This window comes from Oreochromis aureus, linkage group 12 (genome assembly GCF_013358895.1).
Source record: "Oreochromis aureus strain Israel breed Guangdong linkage group 12, ZZ_aureus, whole genome shotgun sequence".
In the NCBI taxonomy this organism is placed as follows: Eukaryota; Metazoa; Chordata; class Actinopteri; order Cichliformes; family Cichlidae; genus Oreochromis; species Oreochromis aureus.
Window position 1 is genome coordinate 1,873,927 of NC_052953.1, and position 23,210 is coordinate 1,897,136.

Below are 23,210 nucleotides of genomic sequence, written 5' to 3' on the forward strand. Positions count from 1 at the left end.
TCTTACACCCAAAGTTTTAATCTGATGTAAAATGTATAGAAGTCCATTGCTGTATATAGTAACTGTTAAATGTCTAATATACCCCAGTAAGCTATAGTACTTTTTCCTTTGGGAAGGTACCATCTGTGCAGTCTGCAATTCTGTAGAAGAAAGATGTTGAATCTATTTAATTATTCTTGAAAAATAATTTATTTCTGTGCATTTTTTTTACACACTGCATCAAATTAAAGTTGATTATGTCGATTAAGCATCATGAGGTGGAGGGTGGGGGTGGTTCCTTTTTTTTTTTTTTTTTTTGCTGGGGTTTGCAACCCTATTAGTTTGGTTGTTGCTTAATATTTCTGCTAAGTACTCTTTAAAATACCAGAATAGGGAGGATGGAGTAGGTTTAAGTTTATTAGATTGATCAGTGTTGCTGAACTATGAAATATTTTGGGTGCAGTGTATTTTTTTACATACAGGTATAACAGAATAGCTTTAGCGTTGTTGTTTATTTAAACTTGAGTATGAACTTATACAAAATGCAGCAAGATATTAAAAAAACAGTTTTATTGGTTAAAAAACACACAATATCGGATTAATATCGGTATCGGCAGATATCCAAATTTATGATATCGGTATCGGTATCGGACATAAAAAAGTGGTATCGTGCCATCTCTAGTTTAAAGTTAAAAGGACCAATAGAAATGGAGAAGGAGTTGCCCTGTCTGTTGGTGGAAAGCATGCCTCGCACCACAGAAAACATGTTTTTAACTTCAGAAACTGTGACCTTTAGTTAGTTTAATGTTTTCTCTGCGTTGTTTGGGTCCTTATTCTTATCCGGGCGCCGGGACAAGGAGCCCAGACCTTCCTCTCCCTGCCCACCTCCTTGAGGTTATCTGGCTCCTTACATTTTAAATATGATGATCCTAGCAAAACACATTAGGCTTTAAAATGAACAATGCTTTGTAATAAAAACAGTACAAACTATACAATTAAGTATAGGTTCTACCTTACAATATAAAGCACTTTCAGGCGACTGTTGTTGTGATTTCGCACTGTATAAATAATATTGAATTTAATTAACAAAACTCTGAAGAGGGTAATTAGATGCAGTACATATAAAAGGGGAGATAATCATCTGTGATCCAGTTACAGACCAATGTTTCTGCTTTCCCATAATAAAGAAAATCATTATCATTTAAAGCTTCATCTTTCTTTCAGAAAGCTTCCTGTTTATTGCTTTCTTGCTGTAGTCATGTGCAGGGGCAGGCTAACACCACCCACACAGAACATCAAACCCACCAAAAGTTGTTATGTTTTGTTCGTTTAGGTAGTGGAAGCACAGAAAACACATGCACAATTTCTAAGTTCTGATTGGGCAGGCAGCTTACAGCCCACCTACAAATTGTCCCCCTCTCTCACCCACCAACATGATCAGAGACACAAACAGACAAAGGAAGAAGCCGTGCTGTCTGTCCGAGCGTGCAGAGTTGTTCAGCTGCGAACTCAGAGCAAAGCAAACAGGTAACACACACAATCATCAGCTGCTGCAAAGGAATCACTCGAACTATAACCTGCTTAAACTTGTACACATCAGTCAGTATGTTGTTCATGTCTGACTTACACCAACCTCACACTGGGATGACACTCTGACACTTTTTGTCTAATTTACATTTAACATTATCTGGTTTTAGTCTTCATTAACTTTAATCCATGCAAGATGCCATGGTCCTGAATCTGACGACTCAGTGTTTTGGGTTTCTTTATATTATTCTGTGTTCTTGTTTATTATGTCTTTTGTTTAGGTTTGCTATGTGTTTGCGTTTTATTTTATGCCTGCCTGTGTTCCCTCTGTCTGTCCGCGGTGTCACTGTGGCTGCTTGTGAGTCTGTCTGTCAAGTTAAGTGTCTGTTAGTTTCCTGTTTTATTCTGAAGGTCCTTGTCTCATGTGAGTGTGTTCACTTTATGTTTCCCCTGTCTCGTCAGCTGTGATTTCTACCAGGTGTGTTCCCCTCCCATCTCTCCCGTCTCCCATCCCTTGATTACTGCTGTGTGTATTTAAGCCCTGTGTGTTCTCCTGCCTGTTGCTGGTTCGTCTGTGTTATTCCTCTCTGTCATCATGAGTGGTTTCCCTGCATCTGTCTGAGTCTCTCTGCCCTTCACCCCAGTTGGTTATCATTTCAGCTTTGCTCTTTAATTTTCCCAGTTTATCTTTCCTCAGTTGCTTCTCATGCCCCCATTGCCTGTTTGTGTCATTCTGCCATTTTGAAAATAAACGTTTACTCATATCATCTGTCCTTTGCCTGCGTTTTGGGTCCTTTAATAATTTCATCCCGTGAGCCGTGACACAAGAGCGCCAAAGACAAACTGTTAAAAGTGTCAAACCAATTTTTTGGAGCAGAAATACAAATTTTTTAAAACCAGTGTAAAACTTTCATTTGGTTTGAATTTTCTCTTTATGTGAGGAGTTTATTGAGATGGAAGTGATGTCCTTTGTGTTTTTAACCAAGCTGAACACCAAGAGAATTTTTTTCAATTAACCAAAAAGACAGTTCATCTCTCTTTGAGAGGTCAGGTAAAAACATACTACAGGTAAGATCTAGGTCTCTAAACATTTCTGCCACAATTCTGTTCATATACTCCTGTATCCACAAAACATTAATATATTCCAACAGTATCCACGACAAATTCAATATTTCAATAATTGAGGTTATTCTGCAGAAAAGATTTGTTAATGAATGAATTATGAACAAAAGCCAAAATGCTGATACTATCTGAATTATTTCTGCACTACAGCATCCTCCAACTCCAAAATAGTCATCCGAGTTGCAAAGATCTTTTTCAGCACAAATCTGAGGACACAGTAAAAAGTAAGTATTGAGTATTCACTGCTTGTCCAAAACCGTACTGCATGCTTCCACATGTTTGGAGAATCTGTCTTTATAAGCAAGTTTGTCACAGAAAAACCTAATATCTTTTTTTTCTCTCCAGTCTTTGGTATTTTTAACAGAGTGATATTATGGCGGCAGCAGCACCTGGTGAGTTCAACCAGACTTCAGTGGTCTGCATGACACATTGTCTAATCATATTGTAGCATGGTGAGATCAGACTCGTTATTGTCATGTTGAGGCAATGCAATACTGGTTCTGTTGTTGGAAGAGAATATATGGAACAGGATACTAATATCTCTGTGTTGTAAAGAGAAAAAAAGTTGATGAACATTTTCATATTGCATTTGATTATTTTTTTTTTCTAACAAACAAACAAATCTTATGTTCAGGTCAGAACTGAATGAAATTTTCTTTTCTTTTAATCAAACAAAACATCACATTCAGCAAAAATTGGAACTTCAAGAACAGAAAGAAAATTCTGTCTATTTAATGCATGTTCTTTGTGTTCACACACTTTACATGCACTTAATCTACAGGGTGGGCCATTTATATGGATACACCGTAATAAAATGGGAATGGTTGGTGATATTAAAGTCCTGTTTGTGGCACATTAGTATATGTGAGGGGGCAAACTCCTCAAGATGGGTGGTGACCATGGTGGGCATTTAGAAGTCGGCCATCTTGGATACAACTTTTGTTTTTTCAATAGGAAGAGGGCCATGTGACACATCAAACTTATTGGTAATGTCAGAAGAAAAACAATGGTGTGCTTGGTTTCAACGTAACTTTATTCTGTCATGAGTTATTTACAAGTTTCTGACCACTTATAAAATGTGTTCAATGTGCTGCCCATTGTGTTGGATTGTCAATGCAACCCTCTTCTCCCACTCTTCACACACTGATAGCAACACCGCAGGAGAAATGCCAGCACAGGCATCCAGTATCCGTAGTTTCAGGTGCTGCACATCTCGTATCTTCACACCATAGACAATTGCCTTCAGATGACCCCAAAGATAAAAGTCTAAGGGGGTCAGATCGGGAGACCTTGGGGGCCATTCCACTGGCCCACGACGACCAATCCACTTTCCAGGAAACTGTTCATCTAGGAATGCTCGGACCTGGCACCCATAATGTGGTGGTGCACCATCTTGCTGGAAAAACTCAGGGAACGTGCCAGCTTCAGTGCATAAAGAGGGAAACACATCATCATGTAGCAATTTCAAATATCCAGTGGCCTTGAGGTTTCCATTGATGAAGAATGGACCCACTATCGTTGTACCCCATATACCACACCAAACCATCACTTTTGTTGTTCCAACAGTCTTGGAGGGATCCATCCAATGTGGGTTAGTGTCAGACCAAGAGCGGTGGTTTTGTTTGTTAACTTCACCATTCACATAAAAGTTTGCCTCATCACTCAACAAAATCTTCTGCGTGAACTGAGGGTCCTGTTCCAATTTTTGTTTTGCCCATTCTGCAAATTCTGTGCGCCGATCTGGGTCATCCTCGTTGAGATGCTGCAGTAGCTGCAGTTTGTAAGGTTGCCATTTGTGAGTAGCTAATATCCGCCGAAGGGATGTTCGACTAATGCCACTCTCCAGTGACAGAGTGCTACGCTGTGGGCTCTTGCTGAATGAAGCTAGGACAGCCACTGATGTTTCTTCATTAGTGACATCTTGATGCATTCTCAATCATCCAGGAAAGTAAATCTCCAAAAGTTGATTCTGTTCATCTGGACGTAGCGTTTTGTGGGAGAAACGTTTCGTCACTCATCCAAGTGACTTCTTCAGTCTCAGCTGACTGCAGGTTTCCCCAAACCTTATAAACAGTACATTTGCATAACGACCGAAACCAGCCCACTGAAGGAACAATGGGCTGGGAGGTCAGTTCCTTGCGCTTTATATTGTACAGTATATTGTACAGTAGATAGCACAATAATAAATACAGAGAAAAACCCAACAATCATATGACCCCCTATCAGCAAGCACTTTGGCGACAGTGGGAAGGAAAAACTCCCTTTTAACAGGAAGAAACCTCCGGCAGAACCAGGCTCAGGGAGGGGCGGGGCCATCTGCTGCGACCGGTTGGGGTGAGAGAAGGAAGACAGGATAAAGACATGCTGTGGAAGAGAGACAGAGGTTAATAACAGATATGATTCGATGCAGAGAGGTCTATTAACACATAGTGAGTGAGAAAGGTGACTGGAAGGGAAAAACTCAATGCATCATGGGAATCCCCGGCAGCCTACGTCTATTGCAGCATAACTAAGGGAGGATTCAGGGTCACCTGGTCCAGCCCTAACTATATGCTTTAGCAAAAAGGAAAGTTTGAAGCCTAATCTTGAAAGTAGAGATAGTGTCTGTCTCCTGAATCCAAACTGGAAGCTGGTTCCACAGAAGAGGGGCCTGAAAACTGAAGGCTCTGCCTCCCATTCTACTTTTAAATACTCTAGGAACAACAAGTAGGCCTGCAGTGTGAGAGCGAAGTGCTCTAATAGGGTGATATGGTACTACAAGGTGTGAATGTGTGAGTGAATGTGAGCGTGAATGGTTGTCTGTCCCTGTGTGTTGGCCCTGCGACAGACTGGCGACCTGTCCAGGGTGTACCCCGCCTTTCGCCCTATGACAGCTGGGATAGGCTCCAGCGCCCCCCGCGACCCTGGAAAGGATAAGCGGAAGTGAATGGATGGATGGATGGCTGGTACTACAAGGTCATTAAGATAAGATGGGGCCTGATTATTTAAGACCTTGTATGTGAGGAGCAGGATTTTGAATTCTGGATTTAACAGGAAGCCAATGAAGGGAAGCCAAAACAGGAGAAATCTGCTCCCTCTTTCTAGTCCCTGTCAGGACTCTTGCTGCAGCATTTTGGATCAGCTGAAGGCTTTTCAGGGAGTTTTTAGGACATCCTGATAATAAAGAATTACAGTAGTCCAGCCTGGAAGTAATAAATGCATGAACTAGTTTTTCAGCATCACTCTGAGACAGGATATTTCTAACTTTAGAGATGTTGCGCAAATGGAAGAAAGCAGTCTTACATATTTGTTTAATATGTGAGTTGAAGGACATGTCCTGGTCAAAAATGACTCCAAGGTTCCTCACAGCATTACTGGAGGCCAAGGTAATGCCATCCAGAGTAAGAATCTGCTTAGATACCATATTTCTAAGATTTTCAGGGCCGAGTACAATAACCTCAGTTTGATCTGAATTAAGAAGCAGAAAGTTAGCGGCCATCCAGGTCTTTATGTCTTCAAGACATTCCTGCAGTTTAACTAATTGGTGTGTGTTACCTGGCTTCATGGATAGATAGAGCTGCGTGTCATCTGCATAGCAGTGAAAATTTATGCTATGTCTTCTAATGATGCTGCCTAAGGAAGCATGTATAATGTAAACAGAATTGGTCCTAGCACTGAACCCTGTGGAACACCATAATTGACCTTAGTGTCTGAAGAGGACTCTCCATTTACATGTACAAATTGGAGTCTATTAGATAGATATGATACAAACCACTGCAGTGCAGTACCTGTAATACCTACAGCATGTTCTAATCGCTCTAATAGGATATTATGGTCAACAGTATCGAACGCAGCACTGAGGTCTAGCAGGACAAGCACAGAGATGAGTCCACTGTCAGAGGCCATAAGAAGATCATTTGTAACCTTCACTAAAGCTGTTTCTGTGCTGTGATGAGCTCTGAAACCTGACTGAAACTCTTCAAATAAGCCATTCCTCTGCAGATGATCTGTTAGCTGTTTGACAACTACTCTTTCAAGGATGTTTGATATGAAAGGAAGGTTGGAGATTGGCCTATAATTAGCTAAGACAGCTGGGTCTAGTGATGCTTTTTGAGTAAAGGTTTAACTACAGCCAGCTTGAAGGCCTGTGGTACATAGCCGATTATTAGAGATAGGTTGATCATATTTAAGATTGAAGAATTAATTAATGGCAGGACTTCTTTGAGCAGTTTTGTAGGAATGGGGTCTAAAAGACACGTTGATGGTTTGGAGGAAGTAATTATTGAAGTTAACTCAGCAAGATCAATTGGAGAAAAAGAGTCTAACTTAACATCAATGGTACTAAAAGTAGCTGTAGATAATATTACATCTGTGGGATGATTATTGGTAATTTTTTCTCTAATGATAAAAATTTTATTTGTGAAGAAGTTCATGAAGTCATTACTAGTTAACGTTAAAGGGATGGTTGGCTCAGTAGAGCTCTGACTGTTTGTCAGCCTGGCTACAGTGCTGAAGAGAAACCTGGGGTTGTTCTTATTTTCTTCAATCAGTGACGAATAGTAAGATGTTCTGGCTTTGCGGAGGGCTTTCTTATAAAGCAGCAAACTATTTCTCCAGGCTAAATGATGATCCTCTAAATTTGTGACACGCCATTTCCTCTCCAGCTTACGAGTTATCTGCTTTAGGCTACGTGTTTGAGAATTATACCACGGAGTCAGGTACTTCGGATTTGAGGCCTTAGTTTTCACAGGAGCTACAGTATCCAGAGTCGTACGTAATACGTAAAATTATTAACAAGATGATCGACCTCTGTTGGAGTAGTGTTCAGACAGCTGCTCTGCTCTGTGTTGGTACAGGGCATTGAAGATGATAACAGTGGGTTCTGTACAGCAGCGGTCCGTGAGTCGTTTGGTCAAGGCTCCGGTGTGAAATTTATGGTTTTCAGGGGTTTTATCGTTAACTCGGTTTCCCTGAGTCTTTCCCTTGTTGTAGTTGTGTGTCTTATTTTGAAAGAAATATTTACACGTTACCATAGCAGGAGGACGCTGCTAATAAAGTTACACAATTACACAGTACATTCACGTTTATTATTATATTTACAAAATACCACAGTTTTTGTCTTGGTCGGATCATTTTATGTGGTTGTATTTATCCACAATACCTTAAAGGCTCCGTGTCTGACATAAACCGATCTGTGGCGCAAAAAGGTTGGGGACCACTGCTGTACAGCATGAGGGTTAATAGGACCGCACTCATATGAATATGATGTGTAAATTGGTGCTGTTGATGTCTCAACAGCACCTGAAAAACTTAGTCCATGCATTCATCTTTAGTAGGCTTGATTACTGTAACAGCATCTTTACAGGTCTACCTAAAAAATCATACAACTACAGCTCTGACCACGTTAAGGTGGCAATGCCTCAGGCAGAAAACAGAAAATCAAAAAACAAAAAAATCTCAACTTCTAAAAAATGCGTGTGTGGCCCAGGCTCATAGGAAACAGGTCTGGCCCAGATCCGGCATCAAGCTAGCACTTCTAACGGACTGGTGTCATGGCAGGGTGTATGTCAACCAGATGCGGGCCAGGTCTGGCAATGATGGCACTATTTATGTTCCTGTTTTTCTATTTTAGTTAGAAGACCCAAAGACCCATGTTGCAATACTATACTGATATGTAGGGATGGGTATCGTTTAGGTTTTATCTGATACCAGAACCAAACCGGTACTTTTGAAACGGTGCCGGTGCTTAAACAGTGCTCGAACCGGTGGTTAAAGAATGGAAAACACAAACTTTGTCCAAAAACCTCACAAGTTTAGCTGTTTTTTTTAATAAAAAGATAACAATGTTAGCCTTCTGCAGCTAGAGGGCATATATTGTATCACTCTTGGCTGGAAGCAGTGCTTAATCAATGGAAAAAACACCAACTTTGTCCAAAAACCTCTCATGTTTAACTGTTTCCCACTTTTTCTTTGGTCATTTTAGCCTTTTTGGCCAGGGTGAAGGGAGTATCTGCCATCAAACAAGAAGACAGCCGCATGTAACTTAGAAGGTGTTTGCTAGTTCACCTTACGTGCATTAATTTAATAATGTGGTTAGCCTACTCAACGTTAATTACACACCAACAACATGAAGCTACTCACGCAGAGGAGAACGGCTGCTGCTGCCATCATCATCGGTCATCATTTCTGCTACACTGACAGGGCTAGGGGCCAGGACTCCACTCTTCAGGTTTTTGGGGGATGTTGCTAACTCCGGGTCCGATAACAGGCACCACACCCGCAGTAGATGTGCTCGGTGTGAGGTCTCGCAGCAAGCTATCAAACACGGCGCATTTCTCAGCTTTTAAAAAAATGCTATGCGTCGCCATGAGTTTCATCAGATTCGAGGTGTTACCTCCTTTGCACAGTATCACCTTAAAGCATGTTAGGGTTCAATGTTGAGAGAAGAATCCATAAAAACCACAGATCCAGGCGTGTGCAATTCAGACGGCATTTTAATGAACACATGTGTGAGTTCAACAACCCAATCAGTGTTGAACTGAACTTACAATCATGAGACAAGGTTTTATATGGGTACAATAACAAAGCCCCCCTCTTTTACAAAAATAGACAATAGTACAGCTTACGTCAATCCAAACCACAAAATGTTCCATGACCTTTAACATTGCTCTAAAAAACATTGTCTTCGGGTCGGTGCTTCCCCTCTTCGCTGTCGCTCGTCGGGTGCACTTCCTCTAAGTACTTCGGCACACTTCTGCATTTCTGCCCTACCAAAATAGATCTGTTATGGTGTGTGTGTGAGTGCGTACACGTGCGAGGCGGCGTGCATGCTGTGTCTGGCGACGTGTCATGACCTCTCACTATTTGTCTGTCTGTACGTGCATCTGCTTTTCTGAACCTTAGTTGACCTTAACTTAAGCAACTTGAATTTTCCCCTATCAGTGATTCCTATAGATGTACTCTACTGAATTAATGTTTTGATCAAAAGCCTCTACTAAAAGCTTAAATCAAAGATAAATGCATACTAACTCTTTGGCTCTTCGGCTTGCACTCGCTCTGCTTTCGGTTTCACTTCTGCAAAACATGCTCTGCAGACGCGTTTCGTTTCCTGTCTCATTTTGGCACAGAGAGTATTTTCCTGTCTCTGCCCTCTACACAGAGATCATAAAAGCATTAATAACTTTTAAATTATAGATTCAACTCAACCCTTTAAAATGGTTCTTCTTTGGACCTGTAATAAAGACTAATATAATACCAATATATTTGAACATCTGAATGCATCTGAATGCAACATCACATGAAATGGTAATGATGATTATAAAATAGCAGCAAATAATAGCAATAAAATATTTCTATTCCCCACAAGCACTTGTTGCAGGCTGCTGAGTTTGCATCTTTTGCTGTGAAGTACAACCAGACTTTTGACCGCTTCACCTTGGGCATTTTTTTTATCTGTAGCTCTGCTCTAAAAGAACGTACGTACCTGGGCCCGCCTACTATGCTTGCAAAGGTAAAATGATTGGCTAGAATCCAAAAAATAAAGCACCGAAATAAAGCACCAAAATGTGTGCTGCATTTCGGTCTGGTACCATAATGGCACCGGATACCGGTACCCATCCCTACTGATATGGTAGCCAATGTTTCAAATGCAGGTTTGTGAGTGTACACTTAGTTAGGGTTTACTCATGTTTACCACTGGGTGGCTGTAGCTCAAGAGGTAGAGCACGTCATTTCCCACATAGCAAGCAGGTCTGGCCCGGATCTGGTATCAAGCCAGCAGTGCTGGCTGACTTCTGGCATGATAAGACGTATGTCATCCAGATATGGGCCACGTCTGGCAGAGATGGCACTGTCTGTGTGATGGCATGCCACATCTGGCTCGAATGTGGTTTGGTTTATGTGGCCCAGGCTCATAGAAAACAGGCCTGGCCCAGATCTGGCATCAAGCTGGCACTTCTGACTGACTGGTGTCATGGCAGGGTGTATGTCAACCAGATGTGGGCCAGGTCTGGCAATGAGACACTATTTATGTTCCTATTTTCCTGTTCTAGATAGAACACCCAAATGCCATGTTGCAATACTATACTGCTATGGTAGCCAACGTTTCAAATGCAAGTTTGACAGGTTTGTGAGTGTACACTTTATCTAAAACCTAGTAAGGGTTTACTCATCTTTGCCAGTGGGTGGCTGTAGCTCAGGTCACCTATTGATCGGAAGGTTAGTTGTTCAATCCCTGGCTTCTCTAGTCTGCATGTCCTGAGTGTGAATGTGTATGAATGTAGTTAGGAAGCAATCAGTTAAGAGAAAGTGTGTGGTTGGGTGAATGTGGCATGTTGTATAGAGCACTCTGAGTAATCTGCGAGGTTTGAAAAATGCTATATAAGAATCTGTCCATTCACTGTCTGAACAGAGTTTCCTCATATTACTTTTGCACTATTATGCACATGTTGTTATTACATGGCTTTATTAAGGTACACATTACGCTGACATCTGGGGTCAGAGCTGAAACTGTTCTGGGCCAGCAGTGTGTCTGCAACTGGCCCGTGGCTGCACACCACCTACAGATGGCCCACATACCGCAAAGAATGACGGCCTTTGGTGGCCCAGACCAGGTTTGCCAGAGGTAATCCACACATGGGCCATCAAAGGACCACCAGTGCGTCTGCAACTGGTCTTGTGCTGGCCCATGTGTGGGCCACCTTTGGGAAACCAGATAGGGTCCATCAAAGAGCCGTCATTCTTTGCGGTATGTGGGCCATGTGTAAGCACATTGTGTGGGCCAGATCCGGGCCATACCAATTTTGCTATGTGGAAGGGTGTTCACTGTTCATAGACACAAACCACACCTTTCTTGGCTGCTACCTCATGTACCTCGGTGTACCTAACACATTGTGCACTGTCAGTCCTGCATGCTGCACAACAACATTTAATATTTAGTATTTAATGTTATTTACTGCTTTTTTTTTTTGGTGCCTGTCCCATTTGGTTCTTTAGCCGTCAGAATTGTTGTCTGAAGACCAACAACGATACCCAATGGATTTACTTTGCCAAATGGATCATCACGGCCTTGCCGTATTGGTCCATTTGATCGACCTTTGTTGTTATTATTTATTTTATTTTACCTTCAGTTGTTACAGATGGGACAGACATGACTGAGGGATAGGAAAGGGAGAAAGAAAGATGAAGGAAAAGAAAAACAGAAGGGAAGAGGGACAGTGAGAAAGGGCACTTAAAAAGAGAAAGAAATTTCTGGATCACCTGTTAAGAGAAAAAGAAGAGAAAACAAGCAAAAAAAAAACAGAGCAACATACTAAACACAACACCATCGCATTAATCTAGCTAAGTGTAAACAGCAGTAAATACTAAATATTGAATGTTGTTGTGCAGCACGCAGGACAGACAGCGTACAATGTGCTTGGAAGTAGCAGCCAATAAAGGTGTAGTTTATATCTATGAACAGTGAACACCCGTGTGCACACCTGTGTGGATCAGCGGGCTTGTATTCAAAAGGTTTCCCCATGTAATGGTCTGCTAGAGGATGTAGAGAGCCATAGCCCCATCCCCCAGGGCATGAAGCAGGCATGGAGGAGATCCAGGCTGCAGACATCCAGAGGCCTCAGTGTGCGAGAGCCCAAGGAGGACCACCGGAGGGGCATCCGTGCCACCATCCTGGGAAGAGCTGAGGAGAGCCCCAGATGAGGGGTCACCCAGTAGCCACAGAGCAGAAGCCAGAGGGGGCTGCACTGGCGTGCCCGCCGGCTCTGCCAGCAGCCAGCTGTGCCAGAGTGAACCGAGCCACAGGCCCAGAGGCCGGAGGCCCGAGGGCCCCCTTTGCCCCGGAAGAGGCCTGACCAGGCAACAGGCGCCAGGCCCCGCCAAGTAGCCACTGGGAGTGAGCTGGTACATACCTGAGCGCCCAGCCCTGGACACCAAGAACCACTAACGCACCGACCCCTGAGGGCATCAGTCACCAGCAGGGAGTGTGGTGAGGGGAGATAGGCCTCCATACTTTGGAGGGCCTGAGAGTTCCCAGAGAGGTGGAGTCTAAGACCCGACCTGACATATAGAGACAGGCAAACAGGCACACACAGACACAAACATGCATTCCCAACCTCATGCACACACATACAAATACTTAGTAGTCACCCAACGTAGGGATAGACATACATACTCTCCCCCCGCTTCAGGACACCTACACCAGAAGATGCCGGACTAGAGCAGTGCGGATACTGAAGGACCCGTCCCATCCTGGCAACAAACTGTTCCAACTTCTACAATCTGGTAGAAGGTTGCGCATCATCCAGGCAAGGACAGAGCGACTCAAGAGGAGCTTCTATCCCCAAGCCATCCGGGCCCTAAACCAACCCGCCACCCCCTCCCCACACACATACACACACCCGCCCTCTCACATCATCTATAACTGACTGAGACAGGACTCTCTTCCAGACACTCTAAACCCAGGCACAATGTACATTTCAAATTCCTTTAACTTTTTCTGTAAAATAGTCAGATGTCTATTCTTATTAATGTACAGAATTCACCTGCTTGCTGCTACTACTGCACATTCACCCAATGTATATACTATATACTATATATATATATAATGTTATTCCTCTACCCCCCCCTTTTGCACATGTTGAGGAGCGTGTCAGGATACATTTCACTGTGTGTTATGCATGTGACAAATCAAGAACCTTGAACCTTGAACATGGACATGTACACACAATCACACTCCCCAAACATACTCTATACCCCGGGTCCAGGTACCCTCGCCCCTAGAGGCGGAAACGGCACCTAGACCCAGGAGATGCTACCCTTTCCCCCAGGGTGGAGGCAAGCAGACTGCCCCAGGCTGCACAGCAGCAGGGAGGCCCCGCATCCCAGATCCCAATCGGAAGGCCAACACCTCCACCCAGCCCCCCCCCCCCCCCGCCCCGATGGCCAGCAGAGAACGGGGGTGTGTGAAGACCCCAAACCTCCCTCCTCTCGCTCATGTGTAGTGTTGCTGCGTGCTGTTCTAAAGTGCATTTAAAACAAGGGAGGGCATGGTGCTGCTGCCAGAGAGCAGCAGGTGTTAGCACGACCCCTCCCAAGAACCCTCAATGTCTTCATGGATTTAAAATTGAGAGGTGGGCACCGGCACCGGTGCCAGAGGTGGGGTTGAATACACAGACTGTCCACTAGACGCCGTTAACGTGCCCACCCTCAAGGCCCTATATGTATGTGTTATGAGAGTGTGAGTGATGTGGATGTCTAAGTTGTGGAATAAAATTGAGGCACAGGTGGCCAGAAGGGGACCGGGGGTGGGTGGAATACCTCCCCTGCACCCTGGTGACACACCCGCACCCCAACGCCCTACTTGGCAAGATGCCCCTCCCTGGGGCCAGCTCCCGTCCTTCGGCACCCACCAAGGCAAGGGAGCCCAGGCCCATTCAGACCGGGGCCTACGGCAGCAGCACCGCCAAACCCCACAGGACCCGGGGCAGCCCACCCGACCCCACCGCAGAGGAAACTGTACCCACCCCAACATTCAATCATCTCCCAGACTACACAAGACAATAGACACCCAGGTTAGGTTTATTCTCCACCTCTCCTATGTCTCTCCCCCACCTGCAGAGTGGACTGCAAGGATGGAATAACCTCCCTGCCAGTTGAAGAGCCCCCCAGTTAGGCCGATGCACCAAAGGCCCCCTGCGCCAGGGCTGAGCCCCCGTGCACCCACCCGCCCACAACCTCGGCGACACACCAACAAGGATCGAAGCCCCCAAGGCTCAGACAGAGCCCTAGCACGGAGGCGAAGCACCCCCGAACCCCAAGCCCCCACACCTGCCCTGGATCCACTCAGGGGCAGCCAGGCTACCAGGCCAGTAACCTACGTCTGCCAGCACAGACCCTCCCCCAGCCCTGCTACACGCAGTCACGAGGAGAACACCCTCTAAGAGCAACCAGAGCCACTAACCAGGTTATGACCACAACCCCTGGGTTAAGCCCTCCAGGGATAACGTCCCTAGGGATTCTCCAGACGCCCTAAGCCCGTCCCAACCTCCACATCAACCACAATAGCTAAGGCGGGACCAAACCACGACTCCCCACCATGATGGAGCCGATCAAAGGAGCCCAGAGGGATTGATCTAATGTGGTGGCAGAGGCTATCTCGATACTAATGTAATCTATTACATGGTTTCTATATTGACTAGAATTAAGATTATTTTTATTTTTCCAGTTCATGAGGACCATTTTCTTGGCAATGCATAGGGCAGTGAAAACCATGTGGACTGTATTAGTTTCTGTAGTGACATCATCCAATTGCCCCAACAAGCACACTAAAGGGGAAGTTGGAATGTTACATTTCAGACACTTCGATAAGTTTTCACACATCTTGCACCAAAACTTCTGCACTGGTGGACAGAACCAAAGAGCATGGATGTAATTGTCTGATGTATTGCCTTGACAGCGTGAGCAGTTGTTGGAAGATGTAAAGCCCATCTGGAACATCCGATGACCTGTATAGTGCACTCTATGTAGTATTTTGTATTGTATTAATTGCAGACTGGAATTTCTAATCAATTTAAAGGTTTTTAAGCATATCTGAGACCAAAAATTTTAGTCTAAGCTGACAGATAAATCCGCTTCCCACTTTGCAATAGGAAGGGATATTGATTCATCTATTTTAGAAAGCATTCTGTATATTTTAGACAATAATTTGGGGGATTTAAGAGAAAGAAAATGTACCGCGCTTGGTGGTGTTTGTAATTCAACTTGACCCGGTTTAAATTTCTTTTTTACTATGGATTTAATTTGTTGATATTCTAAAAATCTTTTCTTGTTGATCCCATATTGTATAACTAGTCTGTCAAATGGAATAAATTCTGTTCCTTCTAATATATGTTCTAAGTATTTAATTCCTTTACAACTCCAATCTGGAAAATTAATCATATTATTGTTTTATAATATGTCAGGGTTGTTCCAGATAGGTGTACGTTTGCATGGGATTAATGAAGACTCCGTTATTTTTAGAAACTCCCACCACGCTGTCAGAGAAGAGCTGATGTTGATGCTTTTAAAGCATTCATGTCTTTTGATGTTTGAGCTGATAAATGGTAGATCTGAAATCTCTCGATTATTGCAAAGTGCCTGTTCAACATCTAGCCACAGCTCATCTAAGAAGGTATGTTTTAACCATCCTGCGATGAACTGAAGCCTGTTGGCTAAGAAGTATTGTTGAAAATTAGGCAGATCTAGTCCTCCTTTATCCTTGGTTCTTTGAAGCGTTTTTAAGCTGATACGCGGGGGTTTATCTTTCCAAAGGAATTTAGAAATATACGAATCCAGAGATCTGAACCAATCTTGTGATGGTTTGTTCGGGATCATTAAAAATAAGTAATTTATTTTTGCCAAGATCATCATTTTTATAGTGGCGACCCTTCCCATGAGTGACATGGGTAGAGATTTCCATCTAGTCAGATCACTTTCTACTTTCTGTGTGGGATGTTAAGTTAATTTGGTTAAGTCTGAAGGCTTCTTCTCCACGAGAAGTCTGGGCTCGGGAGAGCCCGAGTGCCCTGGAGGGACCTTCCCTGCCGGCTACACGATGGACGGGTGGCAGACATGGAGGATCGTGTGCCTGGCGGGACTGTCGATCGAGGACGCTGAAGATATCTACCTATTCGGAACCATGATAACAGGGTTCTTGCTGATCGGAGCTGGCCTGGCCCTGGCTTATCAGAGAATTAAGAAAGCGGAACCGGCTGTCCAAACCGCCACAAAGCTGCCCGCTGAGATTGAATTGACAGGACGAGGTGCGGGTTTTGAGAAAGGGCTCACAGACAGGGACATGGTCAAGAGCTTGGAGGCAATTGCGGCTGCAGTGAATACTCAGAATAACATCTCTGAGCGGATATTGGGACACATCAGGGAAGAATCCGCTCAAATCAACAACTATGGGCGGAAGTTGGAATACATCACGGATCAGTTGGCTGCGGTCGTGAGGTCTCAGAATCTGCTCTGTGAGCAAAAGAGTGACAAGATCTCGGATTCGAAGGTAAATAACATCATGGAAAAACTCGCAGCTATCCAACGGATGATGGAGGGACCAGTGTCGGAGTGCTAAAAGAAACAGCTCGAAATTCTCATGAGTTGGTTGGAAGACAATTGCTATCATAATCTGGCTACCCCTCCGGCGCCAGCTGCGGGCTCAAGGCTGGAGCCGATCAAAACAATCCCTGATAACGACTATGTTGAGACTGTTCCTTCCCATGCAAGGCCAACTGGGTTGGCTGGAAGACTGTTTACTTAGCCTGGCAGGGCGAAGGACACTGTCTCAGCTGAACTCTGGACACGCACACACATACATATACTGATACTGATAAGCACTCACCGACGCATCACCCTCCCTACCCCGGATCCAACGCCACCTCCAACGCTTACCTCCCCTCTGATGTGGACATCAGGTCAGCTGGAGGCGCAGTCGAAAGATTGCAGCGGTCCCAGATCAGATGTACACACTGGAACTCTTTCCCATGTTGCTCGTCTGTGTTTTATTGTGCTACGGTGTGTTGATATCTGTGCATTCCTGTATTATCCTTTTGTGTTACACATTTCGATGTTTTTTTTCCTCGCTACCTAGCCTGACTTGTCTCCCCAATGTGATGTTGTGTAATGTATGTACGGTCGGCAAGGTCTGTCATCTCGGTTGCGGGCAAAAGACCTGCAACTGACAAATAAAGGCTATCTCATCTCTCATCTCATCTGTTATTTACTGTTAACTAGATTAATGCGATGGTGTTGCATTTATTATGTTGCTCTCTTTTTTTGCTTGTTTTCTCTCATTTTTCTCTCAACAGGTGATCCGGGAGATTTCTTTTTCTTTTTAGGTGCCCTTTCTCACTGTCCCTCTTCCCCTTTGCTTTTCTTTTCCTTTATCTTTCTTTCTCCCTTACCTATCTCCCAGCCTTGTCTGTCCCGTTTGTAACAACTGTAAATAAAAATAACATAAAATAAAAAATAGTAATGACAACAAAAGCCCATCAAATGGACCAATATGGCAAAGCCGTGATGATCCACTTAGTAAAGAAATCCATTGGGTATTTTTGTTGTCCTGCAGACAACAATTCTGACGGCTAAAGAACCAAATGGGCCAGGCGCCAAAAACGCCCCAAAACAAAACAAAAAACAACACAAAGACAAATTGTAAATGATTATTTCTCAAGTGATTTGATTAACAATTGCAAGCTATGGAATAGAATGGGATGTAAATATGTGTTTCATAATTTTGGAGGTAATTTACCTTTTTTTTTTTTTTTTTTTTTTTTTTTTTTTTTTTGCAGCACGTGAACTCAGGATAATGCTGTTTGGAAAAAGTGAGAAGAAGAAATCAGCCCTGGAAAAGCTCCTCGTTGGGAAGAAAGAGTCTAAAGGTTTTGGAGGAAAGCAATCTGGTGCTGCCTCTGGAGAGTGGAACAGGAAACCTCCCACAGTTGTAAAAACTCCCGACATCTTCAGTCTGCCTGTGGAAGCGCTGTTTAAAGTGATGAAGAGCTGTGTGAGTCTCTGTCCTCCTGGACCAAACGTTCTGCTGCTGTTAGTGAAACCTTCTGACTTCACTGAGAAGAACAGACAAACTCTGAATTTGGTCTTGAGCTTGTTTGGTCAAGATGCTTTTAATCACTCCATCGTCATCCGAACACATAATGAGGAAGGGAATAACTCAGTGGATAAACTCATTGAAGAATCCAAACAAAGGCAGCACTTCGTTAATTTTGACAGAAAAGACTCCTTCTCAGATTCCTCAGAGTTGATGGAAGAAATGAATGAGATGGTGAGTAAAAACTGTGGAAAATATCTAACGTTAAAAGAAGAGGTTAAACCCAATCTGAAGTCCAGTCTGAACCTGGTTCTGTGTGGGAGGAGAGGAGCAGGGAAGACGTCAGCAGCCAAGGCCATTTTAGGTCAGACTGAGCTTCATTCAGTCTCCAACTCATCAGAGTGTGTTAAACATCAGGGAGAGGTGTGTGGACGTTGGGTTTCCCTGGTGGAGCTGCCTGCCCTGTATGGAAAACCTCAGGAGGCAGTGATGGAGGAATCACTCAGGTGTATCTCCCTCTGTGATCCTGAGGGTGTCCATGCCTTCATCCTGGTCCTACCTGTGGCTCCCCTCACTGGTGAAGACAAGAGAGAGTTAAAGACCATCCAGGACACATTCAGCTCTCGAGTCAATGACTTCACCATGATTCTGTTCACTGTGGACTCAGATCCTACAGATCCAGCTGTTGTTAACTTTGTAAAGGAAGACAAGAACATCCAGCAGCTCCATCAGACCTGTGGAGGAAGAGCTGTTGTTCTCAACATCAAGGACAAAAAGCAGGTTCCAAAGTTGTTCAAGGTTGTAGATAAAATTAGTGAGGCCACGGACAAACCACACAGTTATACAGCTACAACGTTTTTACATGCACAAATGGAAAATGTTGTACAACTTAAGAAGAACATGACCACTGGTAAGTATTTTAGACTTTAGTAGCTTTCCTGTGTTCAGTGACCCAAAGAGTTTTAATCCAGCATTGTACAAGTGTCAATCTTTAAGCTAACTCCAGTTTTCATGTTTTTGGTCATGAAGGTGGAGAACAGGACTCAGACTGTCTCAGGATTGTGCTGATTGGGAAGACCGGCTGTGGAAAGAGCTCTACAGGAAACACCATTTTAGGAAGAGACGAGTTTACAGCTGCATCAAGTCAAATGTCGGTCACAGCATATTGTAAGAAGGCAAAGGGTGAGGTGGACGGTCGTCCTGTTGTTGTGGTCGACACTCCAGGTCTGTTTGACACAGCTCTGTCAAATGATGAAGTTCAAGAAGAGATGGTGAAATGTATCAGCCAGCTGGCTCCAGGACCACATGTCTTCTTGGTGGTGATACAGGTTGGCAGATTCACAGAAGAGGAGAGAGAAACGACCAGACTCATCAAGAAATTCTTTGGGAAGAATTCAGGAAAGTTCACCATCATCCTTTTCACCAGAGGAGACGATCTGGAGCGTCAGGGAGAGTCTATTGATGATTACATCAAGAACAAATGTCATGATTACTTTAAGAAGCTGATCTCTAACTGTGGAGGAAGATACCATGTGTTCAATAACTCTGAGAAACAAAACCGCACACAAGTCAGTAATCTGATAAAAAAGATTGACACCATGGTGAAGGACAATGGAGGAAGCTTCTACACCAATGAGATGCTGCAAGAGGCTGAAGCAGCAATAAAGAAGGAGATGCAGAGGATCCTGAAGGAGAAGGAAGAAGAGATGCAGAAGGAAAAGGAAGAGATTGAAAGAAAACATAAGCAAGAAATGAAAGCAATGAAAATAAGAATGGAAGAAGAGAGAGATAAAATAGAAAATGAGAGAAAACGGAAAGCTGAAGAACTCGAGGAAATGATGGATAAAATTAAGGAAGAACAAGAGAAGAGAAAAAAAGAAGAAGAAATGAGAGAAGAGGAGGAAAAGAAAAAGGACACTGGAGAAGAAACATATCGACAACAATTCAAAGAAGAACTTGAAAAGTTGGACAGACAAATTCAGTTGGAAAAAGAGGCAAAGAAAAGTGTCGACAGACAGCTGGAAGAGACCAGAGAAGAGATGCAACGAAAACAAGAAGCCTGGGAGAAAGAACGAAGAGAAGAGCGAGAGAAACAAAGACAAGAAGATGAAAAGAGACGACAAGAGGAGGAAGAAAGAATAGAAAAACTGCTGGAAAGTTACAAACAAGAAAAAATAAAATATGAAAACAACAAATTACAAGAGGAACAAATAAGAAGAGAAATGGAAATAATAGAGAACAATCATCAGAAAACACTGGAGGACCTAAAGAAGAGCTATGAAAGAAAAGCCAGACAGAAAGCAGAAGAGTTCAACGAATCCCAAAAGAAACACATGGACGAATTAAATGCTCAGCGGGAAGAACATGTGAAGGAAATGAACGACTTAATGAAACGTGTGACCAAGAAGAGCGAAAACCTGAGAAAGATCAAACATCTAGTGGAAAAACATGAAAAAGAAATGAGGAATGGAAAAACTGAGGAAGACAAGGAAGAACTAGAGGAAGAACATGAAAAACAATTAAGTGAATTGATGCAAAAAATCTTAAGTGATGAGGTCAGTGACGCGTCAGCCTGCAGCATTTTATGACGAGAAATGAATGATTACAGTTTTTTTCAGTCATTTGTTCTGAGAAAAACATTTAAAGAGGCACTGATTTGTTGTTCTGCGTGCTTTAAATGTTTGGGATTTCCTCACAACAGAAAATAATTCTGATTGGATGTCGTCTAATCTGCCTTAAACACGGTGTCGGACTCCAGTCTCACCATTAAACCACAAGTCACTATCCCAACATTAGCAATGATTCTGACTGGTTAAACTTTCTCCTCACTTTGAATAAGTATTAGTTACTAAAAGACCCACCTGGAACCAGCATCTCCTGTCTCAGCTCATTAATCTGCCACCTGGCAGAGTGGAAGCAATGGTCAGTGTTTTTCCAGCAAATAAATGTTTTTAGCATAATTTACTTCAAAATAGAAACAGAGGATAAGTTGCAATGATGCAGGAAAAACAAATTATAGTCAAATATGTAAAGAACAGAACAGTTATCAGGGTGGCTTTGTCATTCTAATGTTATCATTGTGTGTTTGGTGTGTGTGTTTGTGTGGGCGGGGGTATTAAATGTTTGATCACAAAGAAAGACGACACACATTTGGTGATCAGGTACCTTTATTCTTGTCTTTTTTTGAAGTTATGAATCAAATAATTTTTCCCGGCCTGAGCTCTGTAAGTACCAGGATGTTCATTTAAGTTTGTTAGTTTTGCTCTGTACTGTACTGTAAGTTGAATCAGTCATTTGAATCTTTTCTGATTTGTTGTTTTCTGTAATGTTTGGTAAAAATCTGGAGAGTGTGTGATATGATTTCTTGTATTTTATCGGGAATAGTTCTATTTTTATTGTGTTTATTTGTTTTGGGTTTTTTCATACATTTTGTGTAATCAGTAATTATCGAGTTTTATTATAAAATCTCTCATTTTTTATTAAATAGTCAGGTATATGACTGTAAAGTTTAGATATTATTTATGCCTCTGCAATATCTAAATATAACAACATTTACTCAATTATCATTGAAAATATTCAGATACGGTAGATAAAATTTGACTTTATTTTGATAAATGACAAATATAAATTCTTTGCTTCATAATTAGTGACATAACTAAGAATAACAGTCGTTTATGCATCTGTTGATTTTCAAAAGAATAAATGAGTGTTTCCCTGTGATTCGTGTGGATGGTACTTAAATGATGAAACAAAGCATCTTCATTCAGATTTTGATTTCATGTTTTCTTTCATTTCATTGAAGATCCTGTCAAATCAAACTGAGCTTCCTAATCCCCACACCCACTCTGACACATGTGTTTAGCAGCAGTTTAATTTCTGTCTGTCTGCAGCATTAGCATGGAATGTAGTGCCGAACAGGAAGAGAAAGGAAGATTGCAGTTATCACAGATCAGGGCCGTGCAGAGACGTTTAAGGGGGCGGGTGCTCAAAGTTAAAAAGGGACACAGTGAACCAGGCTGAATAACAACAACACACATTAGTTAAGAATCTAGAATGGGATGGCATCGTAGTATATCACTGTCATCAGGTGGGGACAAGGCAAAGCAAACGTAGCCTGTGTTTTACCTGATGGGTACAATGTAGCTATTGAGGGGTTTCTGCGGCTTATAGTGCTGGAGGGCAGGGCTGTGTTGATCTGAGACTGTAGACATTAAAAAGTCCATAGGAGAGATGGTAGCTGAATCAACAAGTGTTATGAGATAATAACAAAATGCAAAAGTAGGTGACAGCGCTTGGAACCATAAGGCAACAAAAAACTGTGAGAAATAAACTCGGCTCTGCCTGTGAATCACTCTTTGCTTCTCTTCCTCCTTCCATCTCCTCATCTCATCTATCACTCTCCACTTGCTGTCCATCTGAGAACAAGGCACAACTTGCTATTGCAATAAACTATTATTTACAACTAACAACTCTTGCACTTAATCTATAATGACATTTTAGACCTTCTTCAGAATACTGTATATACTGTATATACTGCGCGCATAAGTCTGCATCATGGTGCTGATCCAGAATCCTTCCCTTGGTATTTTCTAGTGCTATAATAATAAAGTAAAAAGAATACAAAAATAAATAATAAATATAAAATAATGTATGTTTAACTATCCAATCTGTACAGGCAGAAAATTTATTAAACGGTTAAATTTGTTTAAACGGTAGAGACACATTAATTTTGCTGCTGGAAAATCAGCATTTTTCATGTGTAAAATATAAATCTAATATAATCTATTTCTTAATGTAAGTTCTTTAAAATACAGTGTGTGTTTAAATATCATAATTATAATAATCCATAATTATGTGGACATTAATATTAGATAGTTTTTAGTTAAATATAAGCCCTTCAGAAAGGCAGAAAAAGCCCTGTAACTTACTTTAAAACTAAATATGTTCCCTAAAACGGTGACAGAGCTACAGACCCATGACAGCCTTACCCAGTGAGCCAGCAGCTATGACCAGCACTACT

General features: G+C 42.6%; 1 protein-coding gene across 1 annotated transcript; it reads left to right on the forward strand.

Annotated features, from left to right (window-relative positions):
* Positions 1-1,356: 1,356 nt before the first annotated feature.
* On the forward strand, positions 1,357-21,958 carry LOC116334537 (GTPase IMAP family member 8-like). The gene is made up of 5 exons (XM_039621085.1): positions 1,357-1,506; positions 2,779-2,852; positions 2,974-3,020; positions 17,934-19,100; positions 19,220-21,958. The coding sequence occupies exons 3-5, from the start codon at positions 3,002-3,004 to the stop codon at positions 20,776-20,778; spliced, it is 2,745 nt and encodes a 914-aa protein (XP_039477019.1). The 5' UTR covers positions 1,357-1,506; positions 2,779-2,852; positions 2,974-3,001; the 3' UTR covers positions 20,779-21,958.
* Positions 21,959-23,210: the final 1,252 nt, after the last annotated feature.